The 19,781-nt window shown below is 39.9% G+C and overlaps 1 protein-coding gene across 2 annotated transcripts in view; it reads right to left on the reverse strand.

Moving 5' to 3' along the window:
• The window catches only part of STAC (SH3 and cysteine rich domain), a 1,460,498-nt gene that overhangs the window by 286,293 nt on the left and 1,154,424 nt on the right, over positions 1–19,781 (reverse strand). For both annotated transcript variants that reach the window (XM_044064992.1, XM_044064993.1), the window contains exon 8: positions 5,943–6,010. In XM_044064992.1, the coding sequence (XP_043920927.1) occupies positions 5,943–6,010 (68 nt within the window). The remainder of the gene's footprint in view (positions 1–5,942; positions 6,011–19,781) is intronic.

Consider the following 19,781-nt stretch of genomic DNA (forward strand, 5'->3'; position numbering starts at 1 on the left):
GAAAAGTGTCTTCAGACCAGTTCACTGCCACTATTAAAAATGTGAGTGAATAAATGAATGAATGAACAAGTAAAGAATCAAGCAAGCAAAAAACCAACCAACCAATCAAATAAGTAAATAAGTAAACTAATAAATCAATGCCATATTGTTGGTCATTATGTAAAGTTCATGACAAATGAAGACTGGGCCACAGCCTATACACAATAAAGTGAGAGATTCATCCTATGTCCAAATTCCCCATTCCCCACCACGGTCAGGTACAATGCTTACAGTACTGCTGTTGCTGCATGTAAACACCAGTCACTCCCCAAATCACCTCTAATTTCAGTCATGAGCAAGTCCATCCTGCGAAGTTTAAATCCTGCACCCAGGTTAGCTGTCCCCTTGGTTTCCCTACATTTGGTTACTCATCATTAATTCTTCAAGATCAAAACATGAAAAGGTGCAGACATATCTTTTTTTTTTTTTGCAGGGGAGCAAATTCACCCACAACTGTAACTTGTATACACTAACACTGAAAGTGCACAACCAGCACTCACAATCCAACCAACTGGGGTAGAATTAACAATTAAATTAAAACTTGATGAAAAGCTGTTGAAATGAACATGCGGCAGCAAAGGGTAGGAATATCATTCCCCTTCAGCTGCAGAAAACAATCCACTCTTCACTACAAGAGAAGTATCTCCTGAATTTGAAGCTGTTGATTTTCACTCCAGTGCACACTGGAAAGCACCATCACTTCATCCTAATAAATACAAACAGGATAGTGCCATTTCAGTCCCAAGAGAGATACTCTTCAGGCTTTGACTAGGTCTGTATGTGAGACCTATGAACATCACAAGCAAGAGAGAAAACAAGGTGCACCCTTGCATTATGTGCCTACCTTAAGCATATCTGACTTAACAATGAGAATACAAACACTAGTCACAGTACAGGAATCAGATGTCATGTCACAATTGTCTTGTGACCCTCTGTCCTCCAAGTACACAAAATACAAATACACAGCACTGGCAAACTCCCATGATCCCACCAGTGTCACTGCAAGAACAAAGATTTCATTTACTGTTCTGTAGCCAAGGCAGACTCCACATTCCTCTTGCTATATTAGAGGTCTGACTACTGTACAAAGCCTTCTGTCCATGACCTTGGTATATGATTTTCCCCAGAGGCTTACCCCTTGTGGAAAAATACTGTCTAAAGCCCTGTAAATAAATAAAACTTATTTATATGTGAAAGCTTCTCAAAGCAGGTTACATTTAGTTGAGGGTGTTTTCAAGTAGCCACTGTGTATCCACTTAACATTTAGAAGGTTGAAATATGCCAACATATAACAACTGTCATTAAGTTATATGGTGTTTGGAGGGAGGAGTATTAAGTAGCAGGTTAAGTGTGTAAAGCTGGAGGCACCTTTCATCTCCTCTTCTAAATAGTGTGTTTGATGTTCAGAGAGTGCATAGGAAAACAGTACTTTAACATATAGGTTCATAGGTGTGTAGTAGGCTAATGGCCCTGGAACCTTTACAAGCCTAGCCCATAGGATTACCCTGGCATCGTACCACCCGACCTTATAGGGGAAAGAGACTCAATTGCTGACAGATGGAATCTGGCCCTATTCAGAAGGGGTACAAGATAGCAGAACTTGTGCCCGTGACTGAAAGGATGCAAAAGGCATTGGGAGGGAGAGAGAGAATTATAATAAAAGTGTATGACGTGTGGAATTAAGACCCCTTCTCATGAATATTACTCAAGGCTGTGTCACATAGTTAGTTATAATGGAGGTAAATAGCAGGAAAACATTGCACACCCTTATAATGAGTAATAAAAAAGAAGTGTGCCAGGCCTGCATTGATTTTTAAGAAGTGCAACAGTACATCCCTACTCCAAGATGCTGTCTGCAAGCATATTATTAGAAAAATTATTATAATAAGCCAATGCCTACAGTCAGATCCATGCTCCCTTCCCTAGCTCTTGCACTGAAGACCAAAAAAAAAAAAATTTACTGTAATAAGCCGATCACATACACCTACCAGATGGCCAGATGCACAACATGGCCCCCCTCCTCCTCCTGCCCCAGCCATTCAGGTCCTGTTTCTGTGCCCTGCCTGATCCTCCTTCTGCAGATTTTATTGAAAATTTGTCATTTCTATTTTTAAACCGTAGCAATTTGCTTGTTATACATATAGCAAACAGTGGCTGCAGTGTATACCCTGCCTACAGAGAGCTCTACAGCACTCAGATTTTAGTTTAAAAAAAGAGTGAGAGATTTTATTTTTTTCCTTTAAATTGTAGCAAACTGCTTGCTACAATGCAACAAGCATTTGTTACAGTTTAGACCACACACAGAGCACTACAGCATTCAGGTTTGACCACAAATACAATACCAGATTTTAAAAGCTAGTATCTCATAAAAGAGAGATCTGGACCAGCAGATTATGCCCCCCCCCAACATTTTGCACCTGAGGCAGTTGCCCCTCTCACCCCACCCTAGCTACACCATGGTTGCTCAGCTCATTTGGATTACTGCTCATGCAAAGCTCATTCAGATTCACTGCTCATGCACAGCTCATTTAGATTCACTGCTCATGCACATCTTATTTAGGTTGACTGCTCATGTACAGCTCATTCGGATTGCTGCTCATGCACATCTCATTTAGATGTACTCCTCATGCACAGGTCATTTGGATTACTTCTCAGCACAGCTCATTTGGATTGCTGCTCATGCACATCTCATTTAGATTTACTGCTCATGCACATCTCATTCTGATTGCTGCTCATGCACATCTCATTTAGATTTAGTGCTCATGCACATCTCATTCAGATTGCTGCTCATGCACATCTCATTTAGATTTATTGCTCATGCACATCTCATTTAGATTTACTGCTCATGCACATCTCATTCTGATTGCTGCTCATGCACATCTCATTTCGATTTACTGCTCATGCACATCTCATTCGATTTGCTGCTCATGCACACCTCATTTAGATTTACTGCTCATGCACATTTCATTTAGATTTACTGCTAATGCACAGCTCATTTGGATTACTTCTCAGCACAGCTCATTTGGATTACTGCTCATACACAGCTCATTTTGGTTTTGTATGGTTTAAGTGACATCACAGTACTGAGTTTCACTGCAGTATAGGTCTGCATTGTCTATACTGCCTTTTACATTTCTAGGTATATATGACAGTATATCTGTATGTGAGTGTGTGTATTTGTGTGTGTGTGTTTTGCTTGCATTGCTATGTTACAGTATAATAATGAAAGCTTTATACTGGGGCCCTGATGGTAGAATGATGTAACCCCATGTGATTACATCTACTGCTACGAATGGATTGCTGATCAGAAGCTGTGCTTTCACAGGGTCAGTGTGCACCTTTGTAACTGCAGTGTTGCACAGTCGGTATTGACAGTCTCAATACACTGTGTAGCTATCCTGAGCTGCAGTAACACTATTTGCACCATTTGTCTTTGCTGCCTATTAGCATATCACGTATCACTTCTGTAACCTTATTTAGTAGATATATCTGCATTAAAAGTTTACTCGCTTTCACTGGTACTATGGCTATTCTCCATGTTAACAAGTGTTCAATTTAAGTATTCTTCTTTCTGGTCAGTATTACACTGGGGCCAAGCAAAAACTGTGAATATTATGCTTGTTAAACCAATATTACATTATGGAAACTTAAACATAATTTATATCTTGAAATGAAGATACACTAGATTTGCCATGCAGGTGGAAGAGAAAAATAATGACCTCGCTATGGCCTAGGTGATATAAGTTTGATTTGGAGTTCAGGAAACTTGAAGGTAGGGCAGAACTGATATGTACATCCTGGGAGAAAGGGCAGAATGTATCCTCTTCTGCAGCCCTGGTTGAGGCCAGGGCACAGTTATGGATTGATGTGCTATGGCAGACTGGGAATTTGAGCTGGCATGACTGCTGTGGCTGAGCAGGTATGCCTCCGGGCTATTAGACTACACCTCATGGCAGGCCCAACATACATACAAGTGAAGTGTCAGCACAATGGTGGGGTTTAGGCTGACAGAGAGTGCCTTTATGGCTGCAGTATGATGGTGGCCCATTACAGAATCTCTCTCTGGCTGCAGTATGATGGTGCCCCATGACAGAATCCCTCTCTGGCTGCAGTATGATGGCGCCCCATGACAGAATCCATCCCTGGCGGCAGTACGATTGTGCCCCATGAGAGAATCCCTCTCTGGCTGCATTACGATGATGCCCCATGACAGAATCCCTCTCTGGCTGAAGTATGATGATGCCCCATGAAAGAATCCCTCTCTGGCTGCAGTATGATGGTGCCCCATGAGAGAATCCCTCTCTGGCTGCAGTATGATGCTGCCCCATGAGAGAATCCCTCTCTGGCTGCAGTATGATGGTGTCCCACAAGAAAATCCTGGTCTGGCTGCACTACGATGGTGCCCCATGACAGAATCTCTCTCTGGTTGAAGTATGATGGTGCCCCACAAGAGAATCCCTCTCTGGCTGCAGTATGATGGGTGCCCCATGAGAGAATCCCTCTCTGGCTGCAGTACGATGGTGCCCCATGAGAGAATCCCTCTCTGGCTGCAATATGATGGTGCCCCATGAGAGAATCCCTCTCTGGTTGCAGTACGATGGTGCCCCATGAGAGAACCCCTCTCTGGCTGCAGTATGATGGTGTCCCACAAGAAAATCCCAGTCTGGCTGCAATACGATGGTGCCCCACAAGCAAATCCCTCTCTGGCTGCTTTATGATGGTGCCCCATGAGAGAAACCCTCTCTGGCTGCAGTAGAATGGTGCCCCATGAGAGAATACCTCTCTGGCTGCAGTATGATGGTTTCCCATGACAGAATCCCTCTCTCGTTGCAGTACGATGGTGCCCCATGAGAGAACCCCTCTCTGGCTGCAGTATGATGGTGTCCCACAAGAAAATCCCAGTCTGGCTGCAATACGATGGTGCCCCACAAGCAAATCCCTCTCTGGCTGCTTTATGATGGTGCCCCATGAGAGAAACCCTCTCTGGCTGCAGTACGATGGTGCCCCATAAGAGAATCCCTCTCTGGCTGCAGTACGATGGTGCCCCACAAGAGAATCCCACTCTGGCAGCAGTATGATGATGCCCCATGACAGAATCCCTCTCTGGCTGCAGTATGATGGTGGCCAACAAGAGAATCCCCCTCTGGCTGTAGTTTGATGTTGGCCCACTTGTCTCATTCTGCTCTCTAGTGCAGAAAGTTGCAAACCCTGCAGCCTGAGCATGGAACTAGGGGCTCTATGTGCAGCTGCTGTTCTGGTATAGAGACCATCCCAGTGCAGGTCACACTAGGCAACCTGCCAAGTCATGGGAGCTGTGGATGCGGGAGCTACAGGGAGTAAGCATGTCAGTGCCTAAAGTCAGCAAAGGTAGGAATAAAAACACAAACTATGTTCTGTCTTGTCAGCTATTGCCATGTGCCCAGAAACTCTGAATACATTTCAATAAAATATTTGAGTCAAATGTGAATTACATACCTTAGTTTGGTAGTCTATAGTCTATTTTTGCACTGTCTGTAATGCAAGTATCTAGGAATTTAACTCTTTATTTTGCAGAACTGTTTCAGAAAATTATTTTCATCATTAGTGGTTCACAGTTTTAAGTTTTACATTCAATGTTAAAGTGATTTCTGAAATTTGCCAGAAGTTATCTTTCCCCTTACCATGAATTCCTTTTGTTGGTATACTTTTTCCATGCTTGTCTGTACAGATGTAGCAAATTATCAGCCAAACCTGATAATTTGCCAGATTAAAATGTTGCAGTTGTATAACAACAAATGTGATGTGAGAGCAATGCTAAATATAATGTTCAGTTGCATTTTACTTTAACATACATTGAAACAGCAGTGATAACATATAGTATAAATGTGTGAAAAAGAATTGCAAAATATTATAAAGTATCATACCACAATGTTCTCAGACGTTTGTTCTTCTTCATTTAAGTCTTCAGTACCATTTTCTAAGGAATTAAACACTATAGAAAATGAAAAGTCAAATATCAGAAGACTGGGATAAGAAGTATGTTATTTTTGAAATTCTACTGTTTTGCACATTAACGGTTGACATCTTTCAGTTTGGTTACACTGGACCAAATTTGTATTCAGAAGACTACTTCTTGGTCCAGGGATGAACTGTCTGAACTACAAATCAGGTATAATATTGTCACTGTTTTTTCAGCAGTAGAGTATATAAAACATTATATAAACTACACATTTCAGCAAAATGCAATATTCCTCCAATTTGTAATGATCCTATGTAATTGTTTGACACATTTAAACCAAGCAAAGGCCTAATCTTTGATTTTCATCTTCACATATATTGTTATTTATGGACACATTCTTTTTGCCAGTTAAGATCCATTAGACACATACATCTCTTTTTGTAGCAGCCCTCAAGCTCTAACCTAACTGAAAGCAGACACAGACTCAAATAATCAAGGAGTCATTTAATGTTATAAAAATGTGCTGACAAGGGTTGTGCTTTTACAATAATGCTTCTTCAGGTGAAATATAAATCCCAACAGATACACATTTTAATAACTAATTAAAAAATCACATGATGCCAGTTAAACCCTATTTAAAAATGCAAAGGAATATAACCTTATTTACATATTTACAAAAACTTCAAGACTGGTTTCATAATAAGTTTCATTTAAACCTGGCAACGCATCTGCATGGATTTCATTTATCCACTTATATTCAATTGTGTTCACAGCTGCTTGAACTCCATTTTTCTTTTTCAAACCTAATTGACTGACTTGCCACACTGACAGATTGAGCAATTGAAAAGTTAAGGAATCAAACCCAGGACAAATGATTGAACTCTACTAGCAGCTACTAGCTTAATTTGGTATGTTGTGTATGTTGTGTAATGTTGTATAATTGTGTTTGCACTGTGCGTGTAATAAGTGGGATCTTGTAGGGTTCCATCATGTGAAGTAGAGCTGAGGGATTAATATATTGTTTGTGTTGACTGCACGTGTGTAACAACAAACCATTTCAGTATTAATATATTGTTTGTGTTGGCTGCAGGTGTGCAACACCAGACTGTTTTAGTATTAATATATTGTTTGTGTTGACTGCACGTGTGTAACAGCAAACTGTTTCAGTGTAACTATTACGAGGTATGGATTGGTACTCACTAACAGGGTCTTCTAAGCACTGCTTTACCCAACCAGTTTCAGCAGGATCAATATATTTCAGAATAACTGAAGTGCATGATACACCAATAGTTAGTGTAGAGGATTAAGGCTATGAGCTGTGAAACAGCTACTTAGTATGGCACAGGGTTTGATTCCCTTAACCTCCAGTTGTCTACTGTTGTCTCTACTATTGTCTTAATTGTCTCCTGGACCACATGACTTGTAAACATCTATGGCCCTATAATCACCAACTAGTTAGAGTTTTCATACACATCATCTTCTAAACAAAAATTGTTTCTGCTTGTTTCCTGTCTCTCAGTTAACATATGTTTTTTTTTTCTTAATAGTGCTGCGGTAGCGTTGTCACCTCACAATAAGACGTTGTCCTGTTCGATTCTCAGCTAGAGCGTCTTCTGTGTGGAAACATGCGTGAATGGGCATACCTTCGTTGAAGGTTGTGCGTCAGGGCCGGCAACTCAGCACGTAAAAATCTACTTCCAATCATTAGCGGACCGGAGTTCCGCTGTGGCGACCCCTAACCGGGAAAAGCCGAAAGACACAACAACAACTTACATATTGTGCAATATCTCGAACTTTAAATGAATGGTGTTATATCACTTTCCAAATATCTACTCATCCTGGTTGATATTTACCCGATTTTAGGAGTGCAATATACCCCTTGTCTTCACAGGACAATGTTAATGTTAACAAGTGCACCCCTTGTTCAACATTTTCTGGACTGTAGAGAAAATAGGAGGATATTCTGGAAGGTCAGTAGTTCTAATGATGCCCCGAGACGTGCAATATCAGGTCAGTGACTGCAGCAGTTGTACAAGTCACCTTTAAATGTTTGTGAGATGGCTTTTTATTTAACTGCAGTGCTTCTCTGTGCTTGCTACTATTGTTCTATATTGTTTTAAATATTAATGGCAATCTGCTCGTCTTCTGTAGGCAGTGCTATAAAAGGCTTATATGTTTTAGCAAAATTTAAATGTGATTGATGTGCACAAGCCTACATCATAACTCATAAAATTCACTGAGGCTAAATAAGGTGTTTTGGAATCTGGTCCCCGTAGTAAGCCTGTTTATAGACAGCCTTGCACCAAAGTAAGTCACTTGTACTAAGAGCAAGTCTTTCGGAATTAGGACAGACTTGCACAGAGGGCAAGTATTTTGGAATTTGACCCTGTATGTTTGTAACCTTACATGTTATTTGATAGCTGACAAAATGTTATGCAAGGACAAGTTAGTACAGATTACTGGATGAAGTTATAATACATAAACCAAGAAGTGTTTCAGATTCATCCAGACACTACAAATGATCATTGCCCGGACTTTATCCAGTTATCGATCAAAACAGACAAAAACAATCTGATACAAGTCAAACCTACACATGCTGTCTAACTTGGGACATGTCATCTGGAACCTTATTATGTCTGAAATTGATGCTGCTACAGTCCTTGACAGTCTCCTAAATATCATAAAGGGAGTACAGGAAAAAATATCTGCAGTTAAGAAGAAAACACTAAAGAGTGATACGTGTCCCAGGTTATCTCCTCATTAAAGGATTCTCATGTTTCCAGTGACTCCAAATGAAAGGAGTGGAAAAAATGTATTACTTTTTGATTCATTTCATAAACTGAGAAAAAATAAACAAGTTCCTTTATTAAGCAACTAATTAACTTGTTCATCCAGATCTATCACTGTAATAAATACAAAACGTTCAACTTTGCAAGGCGGATTTGTATTCCTGTAAGAAATCATGGTCCTGCTTCCTTGGTATGAAACAATGTAACCGATCTGGCTTCCAGTTTGATTCCACAGATTTTAGACTATCTGACTTCCTTATTTTGGCTGAACTAGGTCCATTCTTCCAGCAGCTCCTATCTCTAATGAGAAAAAAAAAATGCTACATACTTTCAATAATGATGGATCTGTAGGAAGAAAGTTAATCCTTTCTAACTAGTATGACAACTACCGCAGGCACTGGTATTGCACAGTAAATACAGGTGCAAAATTCCTCACAGATTTCAGTAAAACTTCCAATGAAGGCGACAGTCAATAAGGTCTTTGAACCCAAATTCCTAGGTCTTCACATGGACCCTACTCTGTCATTAGTGTTATAACAATTAAAACTTAGTTACAGAATATTAACTGTACTATCTCTGCAAGCTAGGAAAGCATTAGCCAAAATTGTAGCCCTACCAGAAACAGAATATACCCTGGGCACCATCACATTAACCTATTCTGCAAACACCACGTAACTTCAAGCAACATTTACTAAGATATGCCATTTCATTTTTTGGGCAGACCCCAGGATGCACTAATGCCTACTTCTTTTCTGTTCAAAATAGACAATGCATATACCCGTTATTCTCATTTTACTTATTTGTTGGTGTAGAATTGCCCTTTTTCAGGGTGACCTGGGAGCAGTCAGGTTATAGGATTTGTTCACCCACTCAGTAAACTGAGGAGGAAGGAATTAAAGCAAACATAGATGTTACAAACACCTGCATCTGGAACATTTCTCCCTGGGCCTCTGCTGAAAACTGGCTTTGTCCCACGTCGGACTTTCCCGGTAAACAAATGATAAATAAATTAATTAATAAAATCTGTATCCCGGCACAGAAAGCAAGTCAGAACGTCAGTCCTCTGTGTTAACTGTGCTGACTTACAACAAATAAGAATAATGATCTAACCCCAATACAGTCTTTTGGGACAATTGCTGGTAAAAGATATTTAGCAAAATATGGCCTACCTCTTATAACAGTCTTCTTTTGGGTTTAAGACTGCAGCAAAAACTGCAAGGCTTTCAAAACAAACTCAAAGACATGAGGCTGACAGAGTCAAAAATACTGTTACAGTTGAAACTGGAGAGTTCAGCAAATATGACATCCCTCACTGAACACTTCATCTAGTATAGTTCATGTTGGTAAACAAAACATTTTTGCATATCATACAGTTGACACTGCCCTCCAATGAGACACTTTAAGAGATCTAAGCACTCTTGGCCATCATACCTCTGCAGTAGTTTGGAAAGCCTTCTATCTGGCTCATCTAATTTCTAAAGACATTGCCTCTAGACACAAAGAAGTATTAATTCACCTTAACTCATATCTTGTCTAACCGATTACTAAGTATAAAGCCTACTTTTGGCATGCATTTTCTAAACCTAAAAGAGCAACATCCTCAAAACTTTTAGTTACCATGTCAGACTGGCAACCCTGTCTCTGCACTCAGTCTCTTAAAAGGACTCCACCATGCGGATTTGTGTCTATCCTTTCAAGCAATGAAATATCCACCCCTCTTTGCTCTCCTATTCCTTCATAGCACAAATGCTTTCTCGAATATCTGATTAAAGAAACTAAAGCTTCAAGTTGGCATGATTGATTTAGTTATTTATTTATTGACATGTGTTAACCGGTTTAGTCCAGCTGGGCTTGTGGCCCATATTCAGTGGAGACCCGAGGAGAAAAGCTCCAATCATAGACATTAATAGTATATTACAATGCTAAAGCAATATGTGAGTTAATACAGATTTGAGAGACAGATGAGATAAACATAAGTTGTAATACAGAAAAAGGTCTATGTATATATATATATATATATATATATATATATATATATATATATATATAGTAGAAAGCATACATAAAGCAGAAAAAAAATCATAACATAATATTTTACATGGAGAGTATAATTAAGTACAAAGTTGAAAAAATGTTCTTCTTAAGATAGTCTAAATTGATTGAAATTCATATCCCAGTGTATCCCCCATCGCTAGAATAAACTTCCACAACATATAAGGTACAGTTCCACTCTTGCCACCTTCAATGTAAATCTAGACAACTTGGATGGGTAGCCTTAAATAGTTCCCTGGTCTGTCTTCTCTTATTCTCTTGAGGCCGGAGGGAACGTTTAAACCTGAGTTATTACCTAGGCTTTAGGTCTGCAGACTGATTGTATAGCACCTACCAATGAACCTATGAGTTAACCATTCTCATCTCCTATTAGTGGGAGACTTCATTAGAATGAACCAAGACAATTAGATTTCCACAGTTAAATAGCTGAGACAACCAAATGAATAACTCCACCAGTGAATGTAAATGTAAAAAAGACTTACTAACAAGAGAGGTGGCATTGAACTGCTGGAGAAGATGGCTGCCTACATGTGCTAGCAACAAGATGGCTACACACACAGCTGTGCTGCTCTGCCCTGGCCACTGCACTAGAGAGATAAACACAGAAGTAAAATGTAAAGCTTAGTGTGGGGAATGATGTGGTGAGTACTGAGAAAAGTCTGTGAAAGGACATGGCCATCGAGAGTCATACACTGTCTATGCTGCAGTGTATACTTTTTTAAGAAGAGGGGCACCAAAATCTTAACATCAGTGTCTATGTGTGTGCATCTTTGCATTTGTGCACACTTGTGCTTCTCCCTGCATATAAATCAGCAGTTATACAGAATACATACCCCTCAATTGCTCTAATTTTGCAGAATATTCCTGATTTTTTTTGTCTCGTACTTTTATAGTGTCTTACATAATATTTTTGATTTTTTGGTAAACCAGTGAGGCATTTAGACAAGTCAATAATGTTAGACATTAGAATTTTATACACGATCCCCTGTTGACAAAACCATACTGCCGGATGTTTAAAACATTTACATTTTTATACTGGATATGAAATCAGATAATACATTGCACGGCTTTTTAAACTGTGCTTATTAGTCTAATGGATCTATAGTTCTTGGGATCTGAGGTAGGGCACTTTTATGGAGAAGTACATTGAGACATTTTCTATACCACAGAAACATATTCTGTGGCTATGCTAAAGCTGAAGACTTTTAGGAAGGGTTCACAGTGGGCATGTCTCATACTGTTGGCTAAGCAACTAGGTATATTACTAAGGCCCACAGAGGTGGTATTTTTAGCTTTGCAGAGTAAAGTTAAGAAATATTCCCTTATAATCTTGGGGGTGGAAGGGACTCTGGAATCTGTGGAATATCAGTAACTGTTTTTGGCAGAGCTGTGGCTCGGTCAGCTTGTGCCCTGAGTTGCATTACCAGCACCTTCTGCATTTGCGCCACCCTATTTTTGCCTTTGGTTTTGGATATGAATTTGGCACAAATTTTTCTGCAAGTATACTAGCAGTATCTTTTGGGTCATATGGGTAATACCATTCTGCATTAATTCAGAGCATTGTTGTGCAGTTAGAGAAGAATTTATGATTATCTTTGACTTATTTTAATTTTCGGTCAACTATGATATTCCTTATAACTTATTTTTTGTTGAGCTTTTTGACAGACTATGTTCAATGTAGGTAGAGTCTAATTTACTAGAAGGCTTAATTAGCCTTTTTCATTTTATTATATAGTTTATCAATGTTGCAGTCTACCAAGATTGTATTTTTTTTTCATTTCCCAGTATATTACCAAAAATTAATAGCCCTACTGAGCCCTGGTTGAACAAAAGCATTTAATAATATTTGACACCATAACTATTTTTCTTGCAGTGAGGTTTCTTCACCCCCCCCCCTCAAATTTCAACTGAAACAGTTTCACTAACTTGGTTATGTCTTTCTGGGAAGAAACATTTATTTGTATTATTTATATTAATAATAGCTTTAAAGATGTAAAATATTATACAAGCATTACTGGCAATATTTTTTGTGTGGAATAATGCTGTAGAAGAGTTAGAAAAGTTTATTAATCTCACATTTAGGTATGTAGACTGTGCAACCCTTAGGGGTCTGGAAACATTTGTATGAGTTATGATTTAAGACTTAATAATGTAAACAGTCTTTTATGCAGGTAATGTTTTTTAATAGGGTTTAGGCATAATTAATGATTATTTGATTAATTAATTGGAAATGAGTATGTATATTTAAATCATTGTTTCTTGGTTTCATTTTGTTCTGAATAAGTCCCTAGTAGATGGGATGAAAGCGCTTAACCATATTTGTCTACAATTTCTATAAATGTTTTGTGCTCATAGTGATTTGGCTGTTGTTTTTGAATATTTACCAAAGGAATTGCTCAATTGTTTGTGGTCCCTGGGACAACGTGAATCCTACATCTTGTTTCTAAGTTTATTAATTATTGGACAATTACTATTTCCTTTTCATTCCCAAAAGAATCTGTTTGATATTTGAATTTATTGAAATATAAAAAAGAAGGGAAACTGATACAGAGAGAGATGAATAGCAACAGTACATTGTAAATTGTGCCAGTATTCCTTCAGTATTTATGAAAAATAATATGGCATATGGACAGATGTGTAAGGTTGAAAGACATGCAGATGAAAAACTATTTTTGAAGTGTGATTTCGAAGCCATGAAAAATAGTTTTAGAATGAGAGGTTTTCCCGATTCTGTTTTAGTAAAGCAGAGAATGATGTTTTAGGGAAAAGGATGATGCCGCTAATAACAAACGATGGTTGGACACATTTTAATGGTGAATGCAATTTTAAAGTGAAGCAGTTTGTGCCTTATACTGTGGGTTTCAGTAGTATTAAAGGTGTTATGAGAGAACATTGGAAGATTATCCATGAGTATCTAGAAGTAATTAAAATTATAGGAGATAAACTAGAATTTGTGGAAAGAAAATCTGAATGTGGGAGGCTTGTTTAATAATCAGAAAAATGAATGTAAGTCAGTTGATAAGGCTTTTACTAGTGCAGGATTTTTTTACTTGTTAGTCTAAGAATGCTATGTTTCACAGTGTTCTCTGTGTGTTTTTATATAGGAAACACTACTAAGTCAATAAAAAGTTGAATTTATGAACATGTTCATGCTATGAAAACAGGTGATATAAGTAATGCTTTGCAAAACCATAGTGTTGCAAACATTTTTAATTTTTTTTTTTTTTATTTTTTTGTGTTGGATAATGCAGATATGGGTATAAGGGGGTTGGGGGTTGGGGGTGATAAAGAAACTTTACTGGAAGTTAAAATTGAGTTACAGTGCCAAATACTAATAAATTATTATGCTGAACCAGGGCTCAGTGGGGCTGTTAATTATTAGTATCTGTTGAAGTTAAGAAATAAAAGCATCCAATTGAATGGATGTTTTGAGTCATGTGATAGAGACATCTGTTATTTAAATGTTGGTTATTTTATAGGTTCATAGGTTCATACTAGGCTATCTGCCCAAGGGCATTTATAAGCCTAGCCCAGAGTTTTGTGGCTTTCGCCACCCCTTTAGTTTGGAGGATACTATGCCCATTATTTTGCTGTGCCTCTGTCAAGCAGTGACACTGAGATAATCCCTGGGGTATATCTACGATCTCCCATCCATTGGTCAAGATTTCTCTTGAACAAAGCCAGCGAGGTGCTCTGACTCACATGTACCGGGATTTTGTTCCACAGCATAGGGAGTCTCTGGGTGATGAATCTGTCCCTCCAGCACGTCCTGTTAATAACCGTGTCAAGGTTTAAGTCTCCCGCCCTTGTAGTTCTGAGGGATCTAGATTTTTTGAAGTGAAGCATGTTCATCAATTCTGGGTTGGACATGGCCTTGTATGTCAGGCACAGGTCACCTCTGAGCAGACGGTAAGCGACTGAATAGAGCTGAAGTTTCTTCAGTCGGGCAGCATAGGACATATTTTTGAGACCCTTTATCCTTTTGGTGAGGAACTTTTGGGGCCTTTCCAGTTGCTGCAGGTGTCGTGTCAGATACATTCCGAATGGGGCATTGTACTCAATCATTGGTCTGATGAGTGATGAGTACAGGGGGACGATGACTTCCCTTGATCTAGATGTGAATCCCTTCATGATCAAGTGGGCAATGTAGAAGGTATAGATATCTCACCTTTTGGGGGGGAGGGGGGAGAAGTTTGCACTGAACCTGTCAGCCAGTATGTTGGCAATGTCTGTAGGTTCAGTAATTTTTACATCATTTTGAACTAATTCTGAGCATATCTGGCAGTTTCCTCCCAGGTTTCTAACATAGCTAAAGAAGGCCTTATGATTGTCCTTTGAGTCCTTAGCGACTTTTCTCTCAAAATTTGCCTTGGATGATTTTATGAGAGATTTTAGTTTTTTACTTATAATGATCAAGGGTGTTTTCCCTTTTAAGGATTTTGCTCTATCTTGTAGTAGCTTCCTCCTTTTGTTGGAGAGCTTGTTTATGGCTGGGGTCCACCAGACTGGACGCTTGCCTTTGGTACAAAGAGTCTTTGTTTTGTTTGGGATTGCCTGATCCATGCAGTCCTGTAAGTGCTGGTAGAAGGCATTTGTAAGTGATTCAGCGACTTGAGTAATGGTTTCCGCAGTCTCGGGGAGCTTAAAAGAGACCACACTAGTCTTTAGAAGTGTGAAGTCGGCTTTTGAGAAGTTCTTCACTGTGGTCTTTTTTATCTCAGGTGGGGGCGGGATGTGGACTTCCAGTGAGATTAGTTTATGGTCTGATCTCACCAGTGAGGGGTATACTTCCGGTGTTGAACATTGTGACCCCATGTTCGTGATGATGAGATCTAGTATGTTATCTCCTCTTGTGGGGATGGTGACTAGTTGTTCCATGGCATTTGAGTTTATGAACTCTAGGAACCTTTGGGCTAGAGTGTTGGGGCTTGAGTAGTGATCCCAGTCTATATTCGGGTAGTTGAAATCACCTAGTATGATGGTGTTTGGAGATACATTTATCCCTTCCAGTGTTTTCAGGAAAGCTATGTGAGGTTCCTGAGATTGAGAGGGTGGCCTGTAACATGCTACAAATTGCAGAGCAGTCTTGCCTATGGTTAATTGCACCTGGATGGTCTCCGATGCATCGTGCATTGCCACCAACCTTGAGGTGTGGGTGTCCTTGATGAATATAGACACCCCCCCTCCTTTCTTGCTGTTGTCCGGATTTTGGGGCCGGAACGCATGATATGAGGTAAAGCCTGATAGTGCCGGGCTGCTCTCGGGAGCCTTGAACCAGGTTTCAGTCACAGCACAGACATCGATGTTCTCCATACTGAGAAGGGCCTCGAGTGCGTGCATCTTGAGGTTGAGACTTCTGGCATTGAGCAGCATTACCCTTAGTTTTTTTCCTTTTTTGTGATCTAGGGTGGTAGGTTTAGAATTTGAGCCTTGCCTAAAAAAGGCACTATGGGGGTGGCAAGTGCCTTTGCCAATATCCGGAAGCCCAGGGGGTGGACAGGTGCAAGCCGTCCCTTGCGAAGCAGCATGGCTTGTCCAGCATGTCATCCCAGGCAGACAGACATTGGATCCCCTTTGAATGACACCAGAGTTTAAGCCAATTATTAAAGCTGATCATCTTGTCTCTGTATTGTGGCATCATTCTTGGTGAAGGTAGGATACTGCTCAAGGTCAGGGTCATACCCGCCTGGGCTACATAATCAGAGAGCTCCTCTATGTCTCTTTTCATGTAGTCCAAGGAGGTACGTCTCAGGTCGTTCACACCAGCGTGGACAATGACAGAGTCGTACTTGTACCTGCTGTTGAGAGACCTGAGTGCTTGCGTTATGTGGCGGATTCTAGCGCCCGACAGGCAGCTTACTGTGACCTTTTCCTTGCTCAACCTGGTGAGCGGGACGTCAGTGTGTCTGACTATGGAGTCACCAATGACGAGTGTGTCTGGCATTGTGTTTGGCCTTAAGGGCTGTGACTGTTTGGCACACTGACTATGTGGTCTATGTGTTGCATGTGTTGTGTCCTGAGGTGGCAGTTGTTTGGGTGTCTGCTTTGGTGGCCTCTGCTGTTTTGGTAGATTTTTGATCAGAGCCTCCGAGTATGTCTTTGTGTATTTATGTGTATGATTTGAAGTTGTGATAGTACTATGTGAGACTGGGTTTGTGGTGTGTGTGGTTACCTTCTCCTCCTGTCTGGTCTTACCAGTCCTATGTTGAGAGAGCTCAGCCTCCAGTTTGGCTATATAGTTGCATCTCTCACATGTATTTGTGTTTTGTGGGAGAAGGAGAGGGTTGTCCGTGTACATGAGACAATTGTAACATTGCCTCAATATTCCCAGATTCACCAGCTGAGCAGGAGAGGACACTAGCAACTGATCCCTCGACATGCTAGAAGGAATAGACAAGGACTTTAAAAGACTCTGGGGGATGTGGGTGATTGAAAAGGGGTTTTTGGCTGGTGGGGTACTATGTATACTAAAAGTGCTATATCAAGTAAAAAAATACTTTAGGAGCAAGTGCTAGGCTTTACAGATAGAGAATAGTCTACTTAGGAATCAAGTAGAGCTGAGCTTTTTAGATATAGAATACGCTGGTTAGATCAGCAGTACAGTTCAAGGAAGGCTGTTTTAAGGGAAAATTTGAAGAGTGGACTTTAGGTAGCCCGAATAGTTTAACCTTGATTAACCGCCGCTGCTCTTGTGTGCTCCTGTAGCAACTCCGTGCTAAAGCGCGATTTATAGCAGGGGGCTGGAAAAAAACAGGAAATGACCCAAAATGGCCAATGAATTACCAGTTACTGTCTCTAACCACTCCTCTGAGGACAAACAGGCAGCTCAGTACTCCCCACTCTCACTAGTGAGTAAAGAAACTTCCCTCTGGCCACACAAGAAAATGGAGGAACACAGGAACCAAATACAAAGCCCAGGGATCAGCAAAATCTGATCACTGGAACAACTAGCTAGGAAAGTTAGGAAAGCAGAAGTATTTTTTTGTTTTTTTTTTCAAGTTTTTTTACACACACAGACAGAAAATACAGTAAATGCTTGGTTTTTCGACTAAATGCTATCAAAGGCTAGTACACTTGAGTGTATTAGCCTGTAGGTTAACTTATAAGCAAAACTTAAGCTAAGAAGTGCAGTCAACAAATTAAGCTCAGAAAACAGAGAAAACAGGTAATATCACAATAATATATGCAGAAACAGTGGTCGAAATGCACAAAAGGTCGAAAAAAGCAATAAAAATGCTTAAAAAATACTTAGAATCAGGAAAGTCACTTTTTCTGCTCTTTGCTGCCTTAGGAACTCTGCAGGGGACCACGAGGAGCTATGCCAAGTTCTCTAATGCCAGAAAAGCCCACCAAAGCGTGCTTTATAGCAGGGGGCTGGAAAAAACAGGAAATGACCCAAAATGGCCAATGAATTACCAGTTACTGTCTCTAACCACTCCTCTGAGGACAAACAGGCAGCTCAGTACTCCCCACTCTCACTGGTGAGTAAAGAAACTTCCCTCTGGCCACACAAGAAAATGGAGGAACACAGGAACCAAATACAAAGCCCAGGGATCAGCAAAATCTGATCACTGGAACAACTAGCTAGGAAAGTTAGGAAAGCAGAAGTATTTTTTGTTTTTTCAAGTTTTTTTACACACACAGACAGAAAATACAGTAAATGCTTGGTTTTTCGACTAAATGCTATCAAAGGCTAGTACACTTCAGTGTATTAGCCTGTAGGTTAACTTATAAGCAAAACTTAAGCTAAGAAGTGCAGTCAACAAATTAAGCTCAGAAAAACAGAGAAAACAGGTAATATCACAATAATATATGCAGAAACAGTGGTCGAAATGCACAAAAGGTTGAAAAAAGCAATAAAAATGCTTAAAAAATACTTAGAATCAGGAAAGTCGCTTTTTCTGCTCTCTGCTGCCTTAGGAACTCTGCAGGGGACCACGAGGAGCTATGCCAAGTTCTCTAATGCCAGAAAAGCCCGCCAAAGCGTGCTTTATAGCAGGGGCTGGAAAAAACAGGAAATGACCCAAAATGGCCAATGAATTACCAGTTACTGTCTCTAACCACTCCTCTGAGGACAAACAGGCAGCACAGTACTCCCCACTCTCACTGGTGAGTAAAGAAACTTCCTCTGGCCACACAAGAAAATGGAGGAACACAGGAACCAAATACAAAGCCCAGGGATCAGCAAAATCTGATCACTGGAACAACTAGCTAGGAAAGTTAGGAAAGCAGAAGTATTTTTTGTTTTTATTTTAGTTTTTTTACACACAGACAGAAAATACAGTAAATGCTTGGTTTTTCGACTAAATGCTATCAAAGGCTAGTACACTTGAGTGTATTAGCCTGTAGGTTAACTTATAAGCAAAACTTAAGCTAAGAAGTGCAGTCAACAAATTAAGCTCAGAAAGACAGAGAAAACAGGTAATATCACAATAATATATGCAGAAACAGTGGTCGAAATGCACAAAAGGTCGAAAAAAGCAATAAAAATGCTTACAAAATACTTAGAATCAGGAAAGTCGCTTTTTCTGCTCTCTGCTGCCTTAGGAATTCTGCAGGGGACCACGAGGAGCTATGCCAAGTTCTCTAATGCCAGAAAAGCCCACCAAAGCGTGCTTTATAGCAGGGGCTGGAAAAAACAGGAAATGACCCAAAATGGCCAATGAATTACCAGTTACTGTCTCTATCCACTCCTCTGAGGACAAACAGGCAGCTCAGTACTCCCCACTCTCACTGGTGAGTAAAGAAACTTCCCTCTGGCCACACAAGAAAATGGAGGAACACAGGAACCAAATACAAAGCCCAGGGATCAGCAAAATCTGATCACTGGAACAACTAGCTAGGAAAGTTAGGAAAGCAGAAGTATTTTTTTGTTTTTTTTCAAGTTTTTTTACACACACAGACAGAAAATACAGTAAATGCTTGGTTTTTCGACTAAATGCTATCAAAGGCTAGTACACTTC

Source organism: Protopterus annectens, chromosome 3.part0 (genome assembly GCF_019279795.1).
Source record: "Protopterus annectens isolate FY-2018-M chromosome 3.part0, PAN1.0, whole genome shotgun sequence".
Taxonomy (NCBI): domain Eukaryota; kingdom Metazoa; phylum Chordata; order Ceratodontiformes; family Protopteridae; genus Protopterus; species Protopterus annectens.